Here is a 14,654-nt window from a genome sequence, read left to right on the forward strand (position 1 = left end):
TTATACTTTTAAGCAAAGGTCTGGACCTTTCTTTGACCTCTTGACATTTTGCTTTGTCATTCCAGCTGTGTGGATCAGAATGTTGCTGCTGCTGCTGATTCTGATCACCTGGGCAGGGATTCTCTGGTTGGAAATGTTTTCTTGCAGATATTTGTGGGAGGCTCTGAGAAGAGTGTTTGCATTCCACATGTTGGCTGAGGAATTTCTGACTGGAGAAGGCCAGCGAGCAGGAGGAACATCGATGGATGTCTGGCTGTGGTTCTGCTGAAAGAGGAAATTTTTGGTCAGGTAGATGTTGCGTTGTATGCTTTGTCTCCTGGTAAGGCCTGCCCCACTACTCATTTTTATTGTGTTGACAATGCAAGATCTGTCTCCCACCAAGTTTTCCTTGATTTTTCCATTCCATTTTCACTTACTACATTGAGTAAATCCAGAAAGCCCATTTCAAGGGTCTTTTTTATGTATTGCCCAGACTAGGTACCTTCAAGCAGCATCAGAGGAAGCTTCCCTCCTTATAGGAATGGAACTACAATGACCTTTCTCCACATACAAACACCTTCTAAGTCATGTGACTCTGTGACAGTGTCTACAGTGATTTTATTCTATTGAGAGGCAACAGCCCTTTTGATGACTTAGAATGTGTCATTAAATATGAACTTGAGTCTCCCCATTTAAAAAAACATATTTAGGGGCACCTGGGTGGCTCAGTCGGTTGAACGACCGACTTCGGCTCAGGTCATGATTTCACCGTTTGTGAGTTTGAGCCCCATGTCGGGCTCTGTGCTGACAGGTCGGAGCCTGGAGCCTGCTTTGGATTCTGGGTCTCCCCCTCTCTCTGCCCCTCCCCTGCTCACGCTCTGTGTCTCTCTGTCTCAGAAATAAATAGAAACATTAAAAAGACATATTTAATTGACAACCAATATGTGTCTGGATCTCTATCTGAAAGTGGGATTTGGATTGGACGAGACAGAGCAGTGCAGTCTCCTGGACTAAAGGACTCTGGTTCCTGCTGCTCCAACTAGGTTATAAACTGCTTCTCTTTCAGTTTTCTACAAATCATAACATGAAAATATATCCTTCATACTTTATTTCATTCGGTCTTAGCTCATCTCAAATACAATGGGAAGTCCTTTCAAAATATTTCCTCGACCAAGTATGGGTATATATATCACACTCCCAACCACCATTCATCTTCTGCCAACCCACCACCCTCTCTCACTTAGAGATGAAGTGATCTTGGAGGGGATTACCCACTGCAGTCTCTCTCCAAAATTAACCAAAACATCATCTTAAAATAGAGAACATGCCACTCTCCAGTCGAAAATTGCACAATTGTTCTGTCTCAGTCAGGAAACACCCCAGTGTCTCAGCGTGGACCACAGGCTCTAGGGCGTCTACGTATCTATGGATTCTCAGCCACATACCACACATGCCCCACCTCTCTTGTGCCTCAGGGCCTCTCTTCTAGCAGGCCCCCTCTTCCTGGAATCCTTTACCCCTGGGTGTTTGCGCATGTCCAGAGAGAGCCCTTCTCTGTCCAAGCTCTGCCCCATCCCATCCTCTCCTCACACTGGTCCCCAGGCACTTTCCCAGGACTAGTTTTATTTTCAAAGCACCACTTGCTGTGTGATGTTATGCACACACATGCATCTGTACATGTGTTTCCCTTACTCATTCACTTATCAGGTGCTCAAGAGCAGTGATTCTGAGAAGCTTGTTCCACCTCCAGTTCCTGGAAGGCTGTCTGGAACAGAGTAGGAACTCACATGACAGCTAACTAAATTATGAGTGAACGCACACCAACATACACATGTCATTTAGAAATACTGAGCAAATTAAGAAGAGCGAGCTAAAAGGGCAGAAGAAACTGACTTAGTGAGGGAGCTGGTAGGTGCTTGAAAATTTAATTTTTTGGCCTCTAAGTCTTTTATCACTATGTTCTGTTACACATTTTATGCACGAGGTATTTAAAAAATCATAACAAAAATGAAAAACTTAAAAATTATTTCTAAGAGGCCAATGCATATGAAATGAATCCTTATTTCTGAAGCATCTGAATTGCAATCGTACTGATTTTAGACAGGATTTTACTCTACTCGAGAGCTGGACATGGAAACTGCCACGGAGAATTCTTTCTTTTCTTTCTGTTTTGAAGAGCATTGGTGCCCACCTTTCCCTGTTGAGAGCTCGCTCTTCCACTTGCTTCCCCACTTGATGCCCAGCTCCTGGCCGTACTCGTCCCCGTACCAGACTAGCAGTTCACAGCCTGGCCTGATGACCCGGCAGGTTCGGTAGAAGATCTGCCTGTGATACTGAAAGGCCACCAGGTTCTGCTCCTCATCGTCCCTGGCACAGTTCACATACCTGGGGTTGAGGCAGGGAAAGGGAAAAAGAACCATAGGAGATAAATTCCCATTATGTGTCAGATCTGCCCCGATGCTCAAGGCCTCTATGCTGTGGTGCTGTCCACTCCCCAACTCCTCAGGAACCTTCTGTTCATACTTAAGTCTCCCTCACAACATCATATGGATTCCCATCTCTAAGTTCTGCTTACTGGCCACAGCCTGCCTTTAATGTTTTCCCCTTTGCTCGATTAACCATTTTCTAAATCCCAATTCCAGACTTACTGCCACCTTGATTGGTCACAAAAACCCAGTGACCTTTTGTTTCTCTAAACTCTAAATTAAGTTCTGTTTTATACCACAGAACTTGATGCTTGACCATGGACTCTGCTTCTAGATCAACACACATCATTCCACACTCAGCCCAAGTGTGGCTATCTTCCTTTGAGAAGGCTTTCTTCAATCTCCCTACACTGTGTCTGAGGTACCATTCACTTGCCTCCACTGAGTTCCCATAGAAACTTGGAGCTTCCTTTGTCTTAGTAAAATGACACAGAAAAGCAATATTTTATTTACATACTGCATTCCCTGATAAAATGAGAGCCCCTCAAGGAAAGGGGCTGGGTCATGAAGCACAGAGGCCTGTGGCCATACTGTAGCCCATTCTTATACAGGCTTCAGAACCCAGTTCTATTAGAACTGAGACGAGGAAGAGCTACTGCCCTCACATATTAAAGGTCACTTGTTTGAAGCTATCTCTCCACCGTATACCTCTTGAAAAACAGGGAAATGATAGTTAAATATTCTTAAACTCAATTGTCTGTTGTCTGTCTGCAATATATCTTCCATAAAACATGGGTTGTATAATATGTTTAACTCATGAACTCCATTGTCTAAACTGGAACATAGTAAATGCTTATAAACATTGATCAGATAAATTGAAGTGTGAGTCCAGTGTTCCTGATGAATCTAGGCTCCTCAGGTTTTTGCCAGTGTCCAAATTTTGTCTAGCATATTTTGAGGACATATACTATATTCTTATCTCCTTTCCCCCATTAATTTCTCTTGAAATAAAAGAGCATTACATGGAGAAAAAAGAGGAACAGAGGATTGAGGGAGACCATTGAGGGAGACATGATGAGAAGGAAAGGGACGTAGGTTTGTGAGAGGTGAATGTCCTCTCTGGAGCTCTGAACTCTATTGGCCTTACCTCATCCAGTTGGCCCAAGAGTTATCCTTTCCATCCACATACTCGTAGCAGTTTCTCCCTTTGGTGATCTGAGTTTGAGAAAGATAAATTAAAGTTTTTTGTTTTTTGTTTTTTTGTTTTTTGGTGTGTGAGGGGTGGGGAGGTAATAGAGGGATTATTTTACTCTCCTGTGGTCAGTGGTCTTTCAGCCTGTATGGAATCAGTCCCCAGTGTGACCACATGATGTACTCCTTAGTCGTTGTCTACACAGCTGGGTCGCTTTGTCAACTCAGAGCTCAGGTCCCGCAAGGGAGGAGCTTCCTGTTTGTGTCTGTACCACTATGCTCCCTCTTACCCCCTGATCTTTAAGTAGGAACACCAGGTTCATGCAAAGTCCACTCAGTACACAGAACTAACCATGTTATTCTCATCCATGTAGAAGGTGATGTCCTACCAATCCACGGCAGAGATGTGGGAAACCAGAGGACAGGGGAAGAGGTAGATGATTCTCACCAGCCAGGAGTATCCACTGTTGGCTGCCTCTTCGTCTTCGGTGATCTGGCCCTCATAGGGGCCAAAGTGTGTACCCAGTGGCAGATCAGATGCTTCATTCCATACTCCAAGCCCAGCCTCAGGGATGCTCGATGGTCTGATTCTCAGACCAGGGGGCAGAGTGAGGGCTGAGCGGTTGGGATGCCCCTTGCCCACTGCATTGTCCTTTACGAACGTAGGGGGCCCATGAACAGCGCAACTGTCAATGAAGAAATTCTGACACTTCTCACAATCTGGAAGTGAGAGCAACAGGGGTTAGGAAAAGGGTTAGTGCATGTTCCTGCACTTAAGTAGCTTCAGAATTAGCCCAACACACATCATTTAGCCTCTATCCTATACTCCTGGTTACTAGGGGAGGAGAATGATTTGGGGTCCCTATGACATAATGAAGTTATTGTACCAGGAGAGAACAGCTTTCTCTGAGAGTGGGCCAAGATGGTCACTTACAGAGGTAGTCATCATCCTGGGGCTCGCTGACCTCTTGGTATGCAAAGCCCTTTCTTTCTCGTAGACTATACATCTTCACTCCAATCTCCTTTCTCCTGAGCTCTGAGTTGGAAAAGAGTACATGAGTGAGGTTGGTGGGGTCTGGAGTGTTAGTCCCGTTTTGTCAGAAAATGCAAAATCTCCTCTAATAAATTATTACTTATCCTTCTATATACTCTCTCCCCACTGTCCAAACTCTTACTTCAGAGAGTAAGACTCCATACTGACTGTAGATGGCTAATTCAATGTTAGTTTCTTCCCATTATCAGGCTTACTTTACAATATTTCTTCTTAGAAAATGGTTCATTCATGCATTTCTTCATTCAGAAAATATTTGTTGAGGGCACATTACATGTTAGGCATCGAGCAAGAGCCTGGGCATTCAACACCAAGAAAGTATGGTCTTTATTATCACTGAGGGATTTATTGGACAACTTGCATGTGTCAATTCTTAAATGTTTAATGCTTTCAAACAGTATATGAGCTATGCATTCTTATCTTCAGTTTACAGATTAGCATTCAGGAGCTCAGAGAATTTATAAGATTTATCCAAGACCTCAACGGTAACTACAGGTCTCAGGTTAGTCTAGCTTTAACCTAGGCCTAGCCAAAGTCCACTCCACATACCTAGGTTGTATTCATCAAACTTTCTGGAGGACTTAGAGGGACCAAAGTTCCCATATTATTCTTTCTCTTACCCAATTTTCGTCTAGAGTGATGTCCAGAGGTACTTGCTTCTCCAGGAAGGGACACTGGTTTCTGGCCCTGCTCTGAGCCACTTGTGTTCAGCAACTTTGCTGTTTCTGAGAATTCCTTCAAACTAGATTCCTTACTTAATGGCACTCTGTGGGTTCCCTTCAATGTGAGAGTCACATGTTAAAAGACAACAGGCATTTTTTTTTTTTTTTTAGTCCTGTAAGGCTTATGATGTGTTTTCACATGAATTGCTTTGGTTAATACTTCAACAACACTTGGAAATACCTGGGGATTCCGAATACTAGAGGGAAAAGAAAGGGAATATGTGGATATTGAATTCAAAACTATAACCCATGGCTTAAGACTCTTTCTCTTTAAATTTTCTCAAATTTCTCCATAAAAGTGAGAAGGAGGCAGGGAGAACACTTGGGAAAACTGGCTGGAGAATCAAGAAGGTCTGTGAAAGAAAGTGGTGAGGACTTGTAGATAAAAAGAGGGGATCATCTATAAACTAGTGGACATTTAATGGAGGAGGAAATGTAGACAAGTGGAAGGGACTGCACACGTCTGGAAAATGAGGTGACAGAGCAGAGAGAGGGGAAAGATGATAAAGCGTTGGAGGAAATGTATCTAAACACTGGGGGGAAAAAAAAGGATGCTAAATTTGTCGCTTGCCATATCCAGGAAAGAATATTTGGAATTAAATTAGCTGGTTCATGTCAATTCTGTTTGAATAAGGTTGTACCAGCAGCTAGCTCTCTTCAGTTTTCCTGATCCATAAAATGGTATACATGCTAATTTTTAAAAAAGTTTTATTTATTTAAGTAATATTTACATCCCACATGGGGCTTGAACTCATGACCCTGAGACCAAAAGTCCCATGCTCTTTCAACTGAGCCATCCAGGTGCCCTGTATACATGCTATTTCTTAATGTTATAGTAAACAGGAAATATTATAATGATCATCAAATTGTCTCATGAGCTATTTGATACAGTATGAATGTGAGATTACAGTTCTGCTGTCAATTTAAAGGGTTCTCAATTGTCTCCATATTCAAAATCTAAATCACAGATCTTATATTCAGCATTCTTTGGCCCTTTTATTTCTAATGTAATCTGTAAACGTGGAATTACTTGTTCAGAAAACATTCAGGGGCCCTGTGGGGCCTGGGACTTCTGAGAAGAAAGAGCCTGCAGGGCAGAAGCAGGCTACACAAACGATTCTGAACAACATGAGAGTTGCCTAATGAGAGCTCAGAGGAAGGAGCTGTTGCTTCTTCCTACAAGTATGAACATTTTAAATCAGTTCGTTAAGTAAGTTTCTTTTTTTCTTCTTAAGTTTATTCATTTTTGAGAGAGAGAGAGAGGGAGAGAGGGAGCAGGGAAGGGGCAGAGAGAGAGGGAGGGAGAGAGAATTTCAAGCAGGCTCTGCACTGACAGTGATGAGATTTCACGAACCATTAAATTGAGAGTCTGACGCTTAACTGAGTGAGTCACCCAGGTGCTCCACAGATAGGTGAGTTTCTAAAGAATATTATGTAACGTATATGAAGTCTTTAAGTCATTTTATATGTTGTTTCTCAGTCATCAAACCTGAAGGTACTCAGGGCTTCAGATGCTTCCTCTTATTAGAATGGGAGGCTCTGGGGGCATCTGGGTGGCTCAGTCAGTTGAGCGACCGACTCTCGATTTTGGCTCAAGGTCATGATCTTGCAGTCCTGGGATTGAGCCCTGTGGTGGGCTCTGTGCTGGGTGTGGAGCCTGCTTGAGAGTCTCTTCTCTCTCTCTCTCTCTCTCTGTCTCTCAAAATAAATAAACATTAAAAAAGGGGGGGGCTGGGTGACTCAGTTATTTAAGCATCTGAATCTTTTTTTTTTTTTTTTAATTTTTTTTTTCAACGTTTATTTATTTTTGGGACAGAGAGAGACAGAGCATGAACGGGGGAGGGGCAGAGAGAGAGGGAGACACAGAATCGGAAACAGGCTCCAGGCTCCGAGCCATCAGCCCAGAGCCTGACGCGGGGCTCGAACTCCCAGACCGCGAGATCGTGACCTGGCTGAAGTCGGACGCTTAACCGACTGCGCCACCCAGGCGCCCCTAAGCATCTGAATCTTGATTTCAGCTCAGGTCATGATCTCAGGGTTGTGAGACTGAGCCCCAAGACAGGCTCCATGCTGGAAGTGGATCCTGCTTAAGATTCTCTCTCCCTCTGGGGCGCCTGGGTGGCTTGGTCGGTTGGGCGTCTGACTTTGGCTCAGGTCACGATCTCACTGTCCGTGAGTTCGAGCCCCACGTCGGGCTCTGTGTTGACAGCTCAAAGCCTGGAGCCTGTTTCGGATTCTGTGTCTCCCTCTCTCTCTGACCCTCTCCCGTTCATGCTCTGTCTCTCCCTGTCTCAAAAATAAATAAAACGTTAAAAAAATTAAAAAAAAAAAGATTCTCTCTCCCTCTGCCCCTCTCTGCTCTCTAAATAAATAAATTAACAAATAAATCGAATGGGAGGCTCTGATGGCGGGGATGCTATCTCTTTCATCTGGGACGATCGAGTGTACAAATTGCTGGTATTATTTGTCAGCTTCTCTTACTTAGGGGGTCTTAGCTCATCTCTCACTTCAGCATACTAGAAAAGAACTGGGTTGAAATGAATCAAATGAATAATGTAAATTTTATAAAACTATGAAAGTCTTAATGAGCTTTTAAGTGGTTTAGAAAAGGAGCTTGAGATTAGACTGCACTACCACTAGCACTGTGATGTCAGGTATATAAGCAAACATGTCTTTGTCTCAATCTCACCTATAAATGGTGATATTTATAGTACCCCCCCCATAGGGTTGTTGTAAGGTTTAAGTGAGTTTATTTGTGTAAATGCTTAAAATAAAGTCTGAAGTACGGTGAAAATAAAACAAGTGATAGCTAATATTGTTGCTGTTCTTGTTAACTATTACAGCGATGATGATCTCGGATATTGTGCTAAAGAGATCAGTAAAGGAAGGCAGCAGTTTTTAGGATACTCTGAATTCTTCTACTCTTACCTGTGTTTAAATCCATGAGAAAGATTTTCTTGTCATCAGGATCTGGGAAATACTCACCTTGTGTTGTTTATTCTGATCCACTCTGGATGCCACCCAAGAAGGTTTGACTATAAAGTGATGAGAAATCAGTGTTTTGGTTGGCAAATGTTTCTAAGCTCCAGAGACTCTCACTAGAGACACAGAACTCTTGACTAAGGAGTGGCAAGTACAAGGACTACCAAAAGGTGATTGGAAAGTGGTTTTTGAAATATTATCAAAGTCTATGCTGCTACTGGTGACATGAACTAATTTTCTGAAAATGTTAAAAAAATAGACAAAACCTCATTTAAGCTTCATCCTATGTTCATAACTTATCTATTACATATAGTTATATATATATAACTACTATATAACTATATATGTAACTATATATAACTATATATAACTATATAACTATATATATAACTATATAACTATATATATAACTATATATATATAACTATATATATATAACTATATATATATAACTATATATATATATATATATACTGACCTTTTTTTTTTTTTAAATCTTTTTTTTTTTTTTTCCAACGTTTATTTATTTTTGGGACAGAGAGAGACAGAGCATGAACGGGGAGGGGCAGAGAGAGAGGGAGACACAGAATCGGAAACAGGCTCCAGGCTCTGAGCCATCCGCCCAGAGCCTGACGCGGGGCTCGAACTCATGGACCGCGAGATCGTGACCTGGCTGAAGTCGGACGCTCAACCGACTGCGCCACCCAGGCGCCCCTATATACTGACCTTCTATGACAAAAAAATCTCAATAAGCTGTGAATAGAAAAAATTACCTCACTCTAATAATGGCCATATATGAAAAGTCTATCTCCAACATCATACTCTGCAGTTTAAAACTGAAAGCTTTTTCTCTAAGATCAAGACTAAGGCAAGGATGCCCACTTCACTACTTCTCTTCAACATAGTACCCGAAGTCCTAGCCAGGGCATTGGAGAAAAATAATAAGTAAGTATGTAAGTAAGTAAATAAAGTGCATCTAATTTGGAAAGCAAGAAGTAAAATCATTGTTCACACATGACATGGTCTTATATGTAGAAAGTCCTAAAGATTCCACACAATATCTGTCAGAACTAACAAATTCAGCAAAGTTGCAGGATACAAAATTAACACTAAAAAATTAGTTGCGTTTGTATGTACTAACAATGAACAATCCAAAAAGGAAATTAAGAAAACAGTCTTATTTATAATAGCACCAAAGGAATGAAATAATTAGGAGCAAACTTAAGGATGTATAACATTTGAACACTGAAAACTACAAAACATTGCTGAAAGAAATGAAAGAAGGCACAAGTAAATAGAAGCACATCCCATATTCATGGATTGGGAGTCTTTTTTTTTTTTTTTAAGTTTATTTATTTTGAAAGAAACAGTGTGAGTGGGGTAGGGGCAGAGAGAGAGAGAGGGGAGACAGAGGATCCCAAGCAGGCTCTGCACTGTCAGTGAAAAGCCCAATGCGGGGCTTGAACCCATGAACTGTGAAATCATGACCTGAGACGAAATCAGACGCTTAACTGACTGAACCACCCAGGTGCCCCCATTTCTGGGTTTTCTATTCTGTTTCATTGATCTATGTGTCTTTCGTACCAGTACCATACTGTTTGAATCACTACAGCTTTGACATATAACTTGAAGTCCAGAAATGTGATGCCTCCAGCTTTGTTTTTCTTTTTCAAGACATTTTCATTCTTTTGCATATGGATATTCTATTTTCCCAACACCATTTGTTGAAATATTGTCCTTTCCCCATGATGTAGTCTTGGCATTCTTTATTTGATATACATATATATACAAATACACACACACACACACACACACACAGGCACAATGGAATATTAGCCATAAAAAAAGATGAAATCTTAACATTTGCAATGACGTGGATGGGAGCTAGAGAGTATTATGCTAAGCAAAATAAGTCAGAGAAAGACAAATACCGTACATTTCATTCATGTGTGGAAGAAACAAAACAAATGAGCAAAGGGGAAAAAAAAAGGCAAACCAAGAAACAAATTCTTAACTATAGATAGCACACTGATGGTTACCTGAGGGGAGGTAAGTGGGGGAATGGGTTAAATGGGTGCTGGAGATTAAGGAGTGTACTTATGGTGAGCACAGGGTGCTGTATGAAAGTGGTAGTTTACTGTATTGTACACCTGAAACTAATATAGTAACACTATATGTTAACTAACTGGAATTAAAATAAAAACTTTAAAAAGGGAATGAAGATGGATCTTCATCTTACATCATATACAAAAACCAACTCTGAAAGGACCGTAGACCTAAATGTATGACCAGAAAGTATAAAGCTCTTAGAAGAAAACAAGGGGAAAAGCCTCATGACATTGAATGGGGAACAATTTCTTGTATATGAAACCAAAAGCACAAGCAACAAAAGCAGAAATAGACAAATGGGACCATACTAAACCTAAAAAACTGTGCAGCAAAGGACACAGTCAACAGAGTGAAAAGGCAATGGGAGGGGCACCTGGGTGGCTCAGTCGGTTAAGCGTCCAACTTCAGCTCAGGTTATGATCTCACGTTTCATGAATTCAAGCCCCGTGTTGGGCTCTGTGCTGACAGCTCAGAGCCTGGATCCCACTTCAGATTCTGTCTCTCTCTCTCTCTCTCTCTGTCTCTCTCTCTGTTCCTTCCCCTCTCACACTCTGTCTCGCTGTCTCTCTCTCAAAAATAAATAAAGAATAAAAAAATTTTTTTTAAAGGCAATGGGAAAAAATAATTGTAAAATATACATTTGATAAGGGGTTAATATCCAGACTACACAAAGAACTGCTGAAACTCAATAGTAAAAAACCAAGTAACCTTATTAAAAATTGGGTGCTATGAAAAGAATTATGTCTCCAAAAGGTCCCTGTGTGAAACCCTAACCTCCAATGTGATTGTATTTGGAGATGGGGTCTTTGGAAGGTAATTAGATTTAGATAAGGTCATGAGAGTATGCTCCTCATGATTGGATTAGTGCCCTTAAGAAGAGAAATCTCTCTCTTTCTCCAAGAGTATGCACATATAAATGAGAGGTCATGCTAGCACACAGTAAGATGGAGGTTGCCTACAAGGCAAGAATAGAACTGGACTATGATGGCATCCTGATCTCAGACTTCCAGCCTCTAGAACTGTGAGAAAACAAATTTCTGTGGTTCATGCCACCTAGTCTATGGTACTTTATTATGGCAGCCTGAGGTTTTAATACAATGGCAAAAGGACTTGAAAAGACATTTTTTTCCAAAGAAGATATATACAAGTGGCTAAAATGCACATGAAAAGATGTTCCAGGGGAGCCTGGGTGGCTCATTTGGTTGAGCGTCCAACTCTTGATTTCGGCTCAGGTCACGATCTCGTGGTTTGTTGGTTTGAGTCCCACATTGGGCTCTGTGCTGAGGCTCTGAGCCTGCTTGGGATTCTCTCCCTCTCTGCCTCTCCCCGGCTTGTGCTCACTCTCTCTGTCTCTCAAAATAAATAAACTTAAAAAATTAAAAAAAAAAGAAAAGATGGTCCATTGTCACTAATCCTCAGGGAAGTGCAAATTAGAACTGCAATGAGATATTATCTCATACCCATTAGTATAATCAGTATGAAAAAAAAAAACCACCAGACAATAACAAGTGTTGGCAAAGATGTGGAGAAATTGGAACCCTTACACACTATTTGTGGGAATGTGAAATGTTGCAGGCATTATGAAAAACAGCATGAAGGATGCTCAATAAATTAAAAAGAATTGTCATATGATTTAGAAGTCAAATTTCTGGGTATGTGTATAAAAATTGGAAACAGGATCTTGAATAAATATTTGTACATTCAAGGTCATTGCAGCCTTATTCATAATAGCTAAGATGTGGAAGCAACCTAAATGTGCATCGACAAATAAATGGATAAAGGAAATTACACACACACACACACACACACACACACGGGAATATTATTCAGCCTTACAAATGAAGGATGTCTTGTCATATGTTACATCATGGATGGACTTTGAGGACATTATGCTAATTGATATAAACATATCACAAAAGACAAATACTGCATGATTCCACATATATGAGTTATCTATTTCATGGATATGGAAAATAGAACGGTTGTTTCCAGGGCCTGTCGGGGGAAGGGGAGGGGAGGAAATGGAAAGTTGTTGTTCATGGGTATAGAGTTTCAGTCATACAAGATGAAAAAGATCTAAAAATCTGTTGTTCAATAATGTGCATGTAGCTAATAATACTGTGCTGTATACTTAAACATTGTTAAGAGGGTAAATCTATGTTATTATATTTTGTAACCACAATAAAGAAAATTGGGGTGGGAATTTTAGCTGAGGGTAGATAAAGCTGTGTAGATGTATGGTAAACCATGGGGTATATGAAGACTCTTTTCATGTCAAACCTTTGTGGACAACCACACACTGGGTTTTCAAATCTCTGAAATCCGTAGATAGAATCATAGACCTAACCCAAGTTGCTTTCTCCAGTTTAGGGAGATCAACCCTTCCAAACTCTTTTGTTTGAACAGCAAAAGAGGAAGTGAGTTTCTCAGTTCTATTTTGTAGCGATCACACTTCATGTTGTTTGCCTGATGCTGTCTCTGGCGAGTGATAGGTGGGAAAGATCAGGGAGACTAGTTACCTCAAACCCTCTTGCAGAATTATGACAAAGAATCTGGTTCATTTTGGGGTAAGAAGATCATGTGTGTGATTAAATATACCTAAAAACTGTATCTTTACATAATATGTTCATCATTTTCTCTTTTTAAGAAATTTAATCCAATAATTGGATAATGAGAATAACTGCAATTACTTTTAGAAAGCTCTCTGGTGGACGTACAGTCTAATTAAGGTTTCTTTATCTTCCCTTTCATTAACTAGCAATGTTTAGCAAAAACAGTCTTTTTTTAAAAAAAAACGAATGATAAATCTTAAACATACAGAAAGGTATGGAGAATTATATTGGAAAACCTATACATCCACCACCATTCAGCCTTATCTCTACATTCTGCCACAACTTTATATCTTTTAATTTTTATCTTTATATCTTTTAATTTCTATTTTAAAATTCAAAAACAATAAAAGCAAATAAAAAACTATCCAAGACACAGCAAAGCCACCTGTCACCCATTCCTTCTTCCCTTATGATAACTGTTCTGAATTTGGCATTTCTTTTTCATGTTCAGATTTTGATACATTTACCACTCTTAATGTATTTATAAATAATATAATTATTATCATCCACATTTTAAAATTTTATATGAATAGCCTCTTACTGTGTGATATGCTGTTTTGCGTCTACTTATATTTATGTTTCTGCGGAAAGAGTTTCCTTTTTTAACTCCTGAGATGCAGCTGAGACCTAAACTTTGGGTTCCAGGAGGAAATCTCTAAATCTTCCTGGCCCCTCACCTTGCTGCCTTGGTGTCCATTCTTCATCGGAATCCTCAGTGTCATCTACTTGGGGTTTGATGGCCTGCCTGCGGTGACACATGAAAGCTGGTCGAGGGGCTCTGAGACCTGGAAAGAAGCAAAATCCTTGTCCTAAGAGGGAAGATCTAGAAGGAGGAACAAAGCACGGTAGCAATGGAGCACATCTCCTAGTCAGTGCGACTCAGTTGTATGGGCTGGGAGAGTCTAGAACAAGGCAAGAGATGAGCTGTGCATTGCCAGTGCAAGCCCTACACTGATAGAAGAGAACAAAATTTCATTCCAGATTTGTCTTCACACAGAAGGGAACTGTGATCAGACAGAGCCACCCGAGAGGCAAACTAATATAGGGACTGAAGGCCTGATTCATGTTTCCCAGGCTCCTCAGCACCCAGCACTTCTGGTTACCTATAGTCATCAGCACTTCATAGTTCCTTTTCACATTCCTGTATCGGATTTTCTCCCAGTCTCCCATCTCTGTCCATTCTTCCTTGGAGAAGTATATGGAAATGTCTTTGAAAGCATCTTTGGCCTAGAGAAAATAAGAGAACCCATCAGTGACTTACTAATGCAAGTCAGAACTTAGAGCCGGGCCTTCTCCTCCACCTTGTATGTAGTGTGTACCCTGCTTCCTGGGTGCTCTCTGTTAAGCCAGGGTAAAGCGTTTCTGTCCTTCTTGATGGTGTCCTGATCAATTGAACAAACACTAAGCATTTTACTAGCTCTCTCTTGGCAAAGGGAAATCGCTGATGCTACTATCCCGTGTAACTTCCTCCCCCACCCACGTCCTGTAAAGGAGTGAGTGCCCTTTATCCTGTGTACATTCACTGGTGTAGGCCAGGAGCCTGTGGTCCTCCAAGGACCAGCTCCTGGTCACCAGGCCCCTC

At 41.0% G+C, this 14,654-nt stretch overlaps 1 protein-coding gene across 1 annotated transcript in view; it reads right to left on the minus strand.

Moving 5' to 3' along the window:
• PRDM7 (PR/SET domain 7) overlaps window positions 1-14,654 on the minus strand; it is a 34,571-nt gene continuing 19,917 nt past the window's right edge. Inside the window, exons 5-13 of the mRNA XM_047077431.1 lie at window positions 14,176-14,299; window positions 13,750-13,857; window positions 8,355-8,404; window positions 5,268-5,424; window positions 4,531-4,632; window positions 4,045-4,316; window positions 3,553-3,620; window positions 2,097-2,364; window positions 1-264 (exon numbers count right to left, since the gene is read on the minus strand). Coding sequence (XP_046933387.1) covers window positions 1-264; window positions 2,097-2,364; window positions 3,553-3,620; window positions 4,045-4,316; window positions 4,531-4,632; window positions 5,268-5,424; window positions 8,355-8,404; window positions 13,750-13,857; window positions 14,176-14,299 — 1,413 coding nt within the window. The remainder of the gene's footprint in view (window positions 265-2,096; window positions 2,365-3,552; window positions 3,621-4,044; window positions 4,317-4,530; window positions 4,633-5,267; window positions 5,425-8,354; window positions 8,405-13,749; window positions 13,858-14,175; window positions 14,300-14,654) is intronic.

The sequence above is a fragment of the Lynx rufus genome, unplaced genomic scaffold (assembly GCF_022079265.1).
Source record: "Lynx rufus isolate CCGP_SWC_20201006 ecotype Redwood Valley unplaced genomic scaffold, mLynRuf1.p SCAF_16, whole genome shotgun sequence".
NCBI lineage: Eukaryota > Metazoa > Chordata > Mammalia > Carnivora > Felidae > Lynx > Lynx rufus.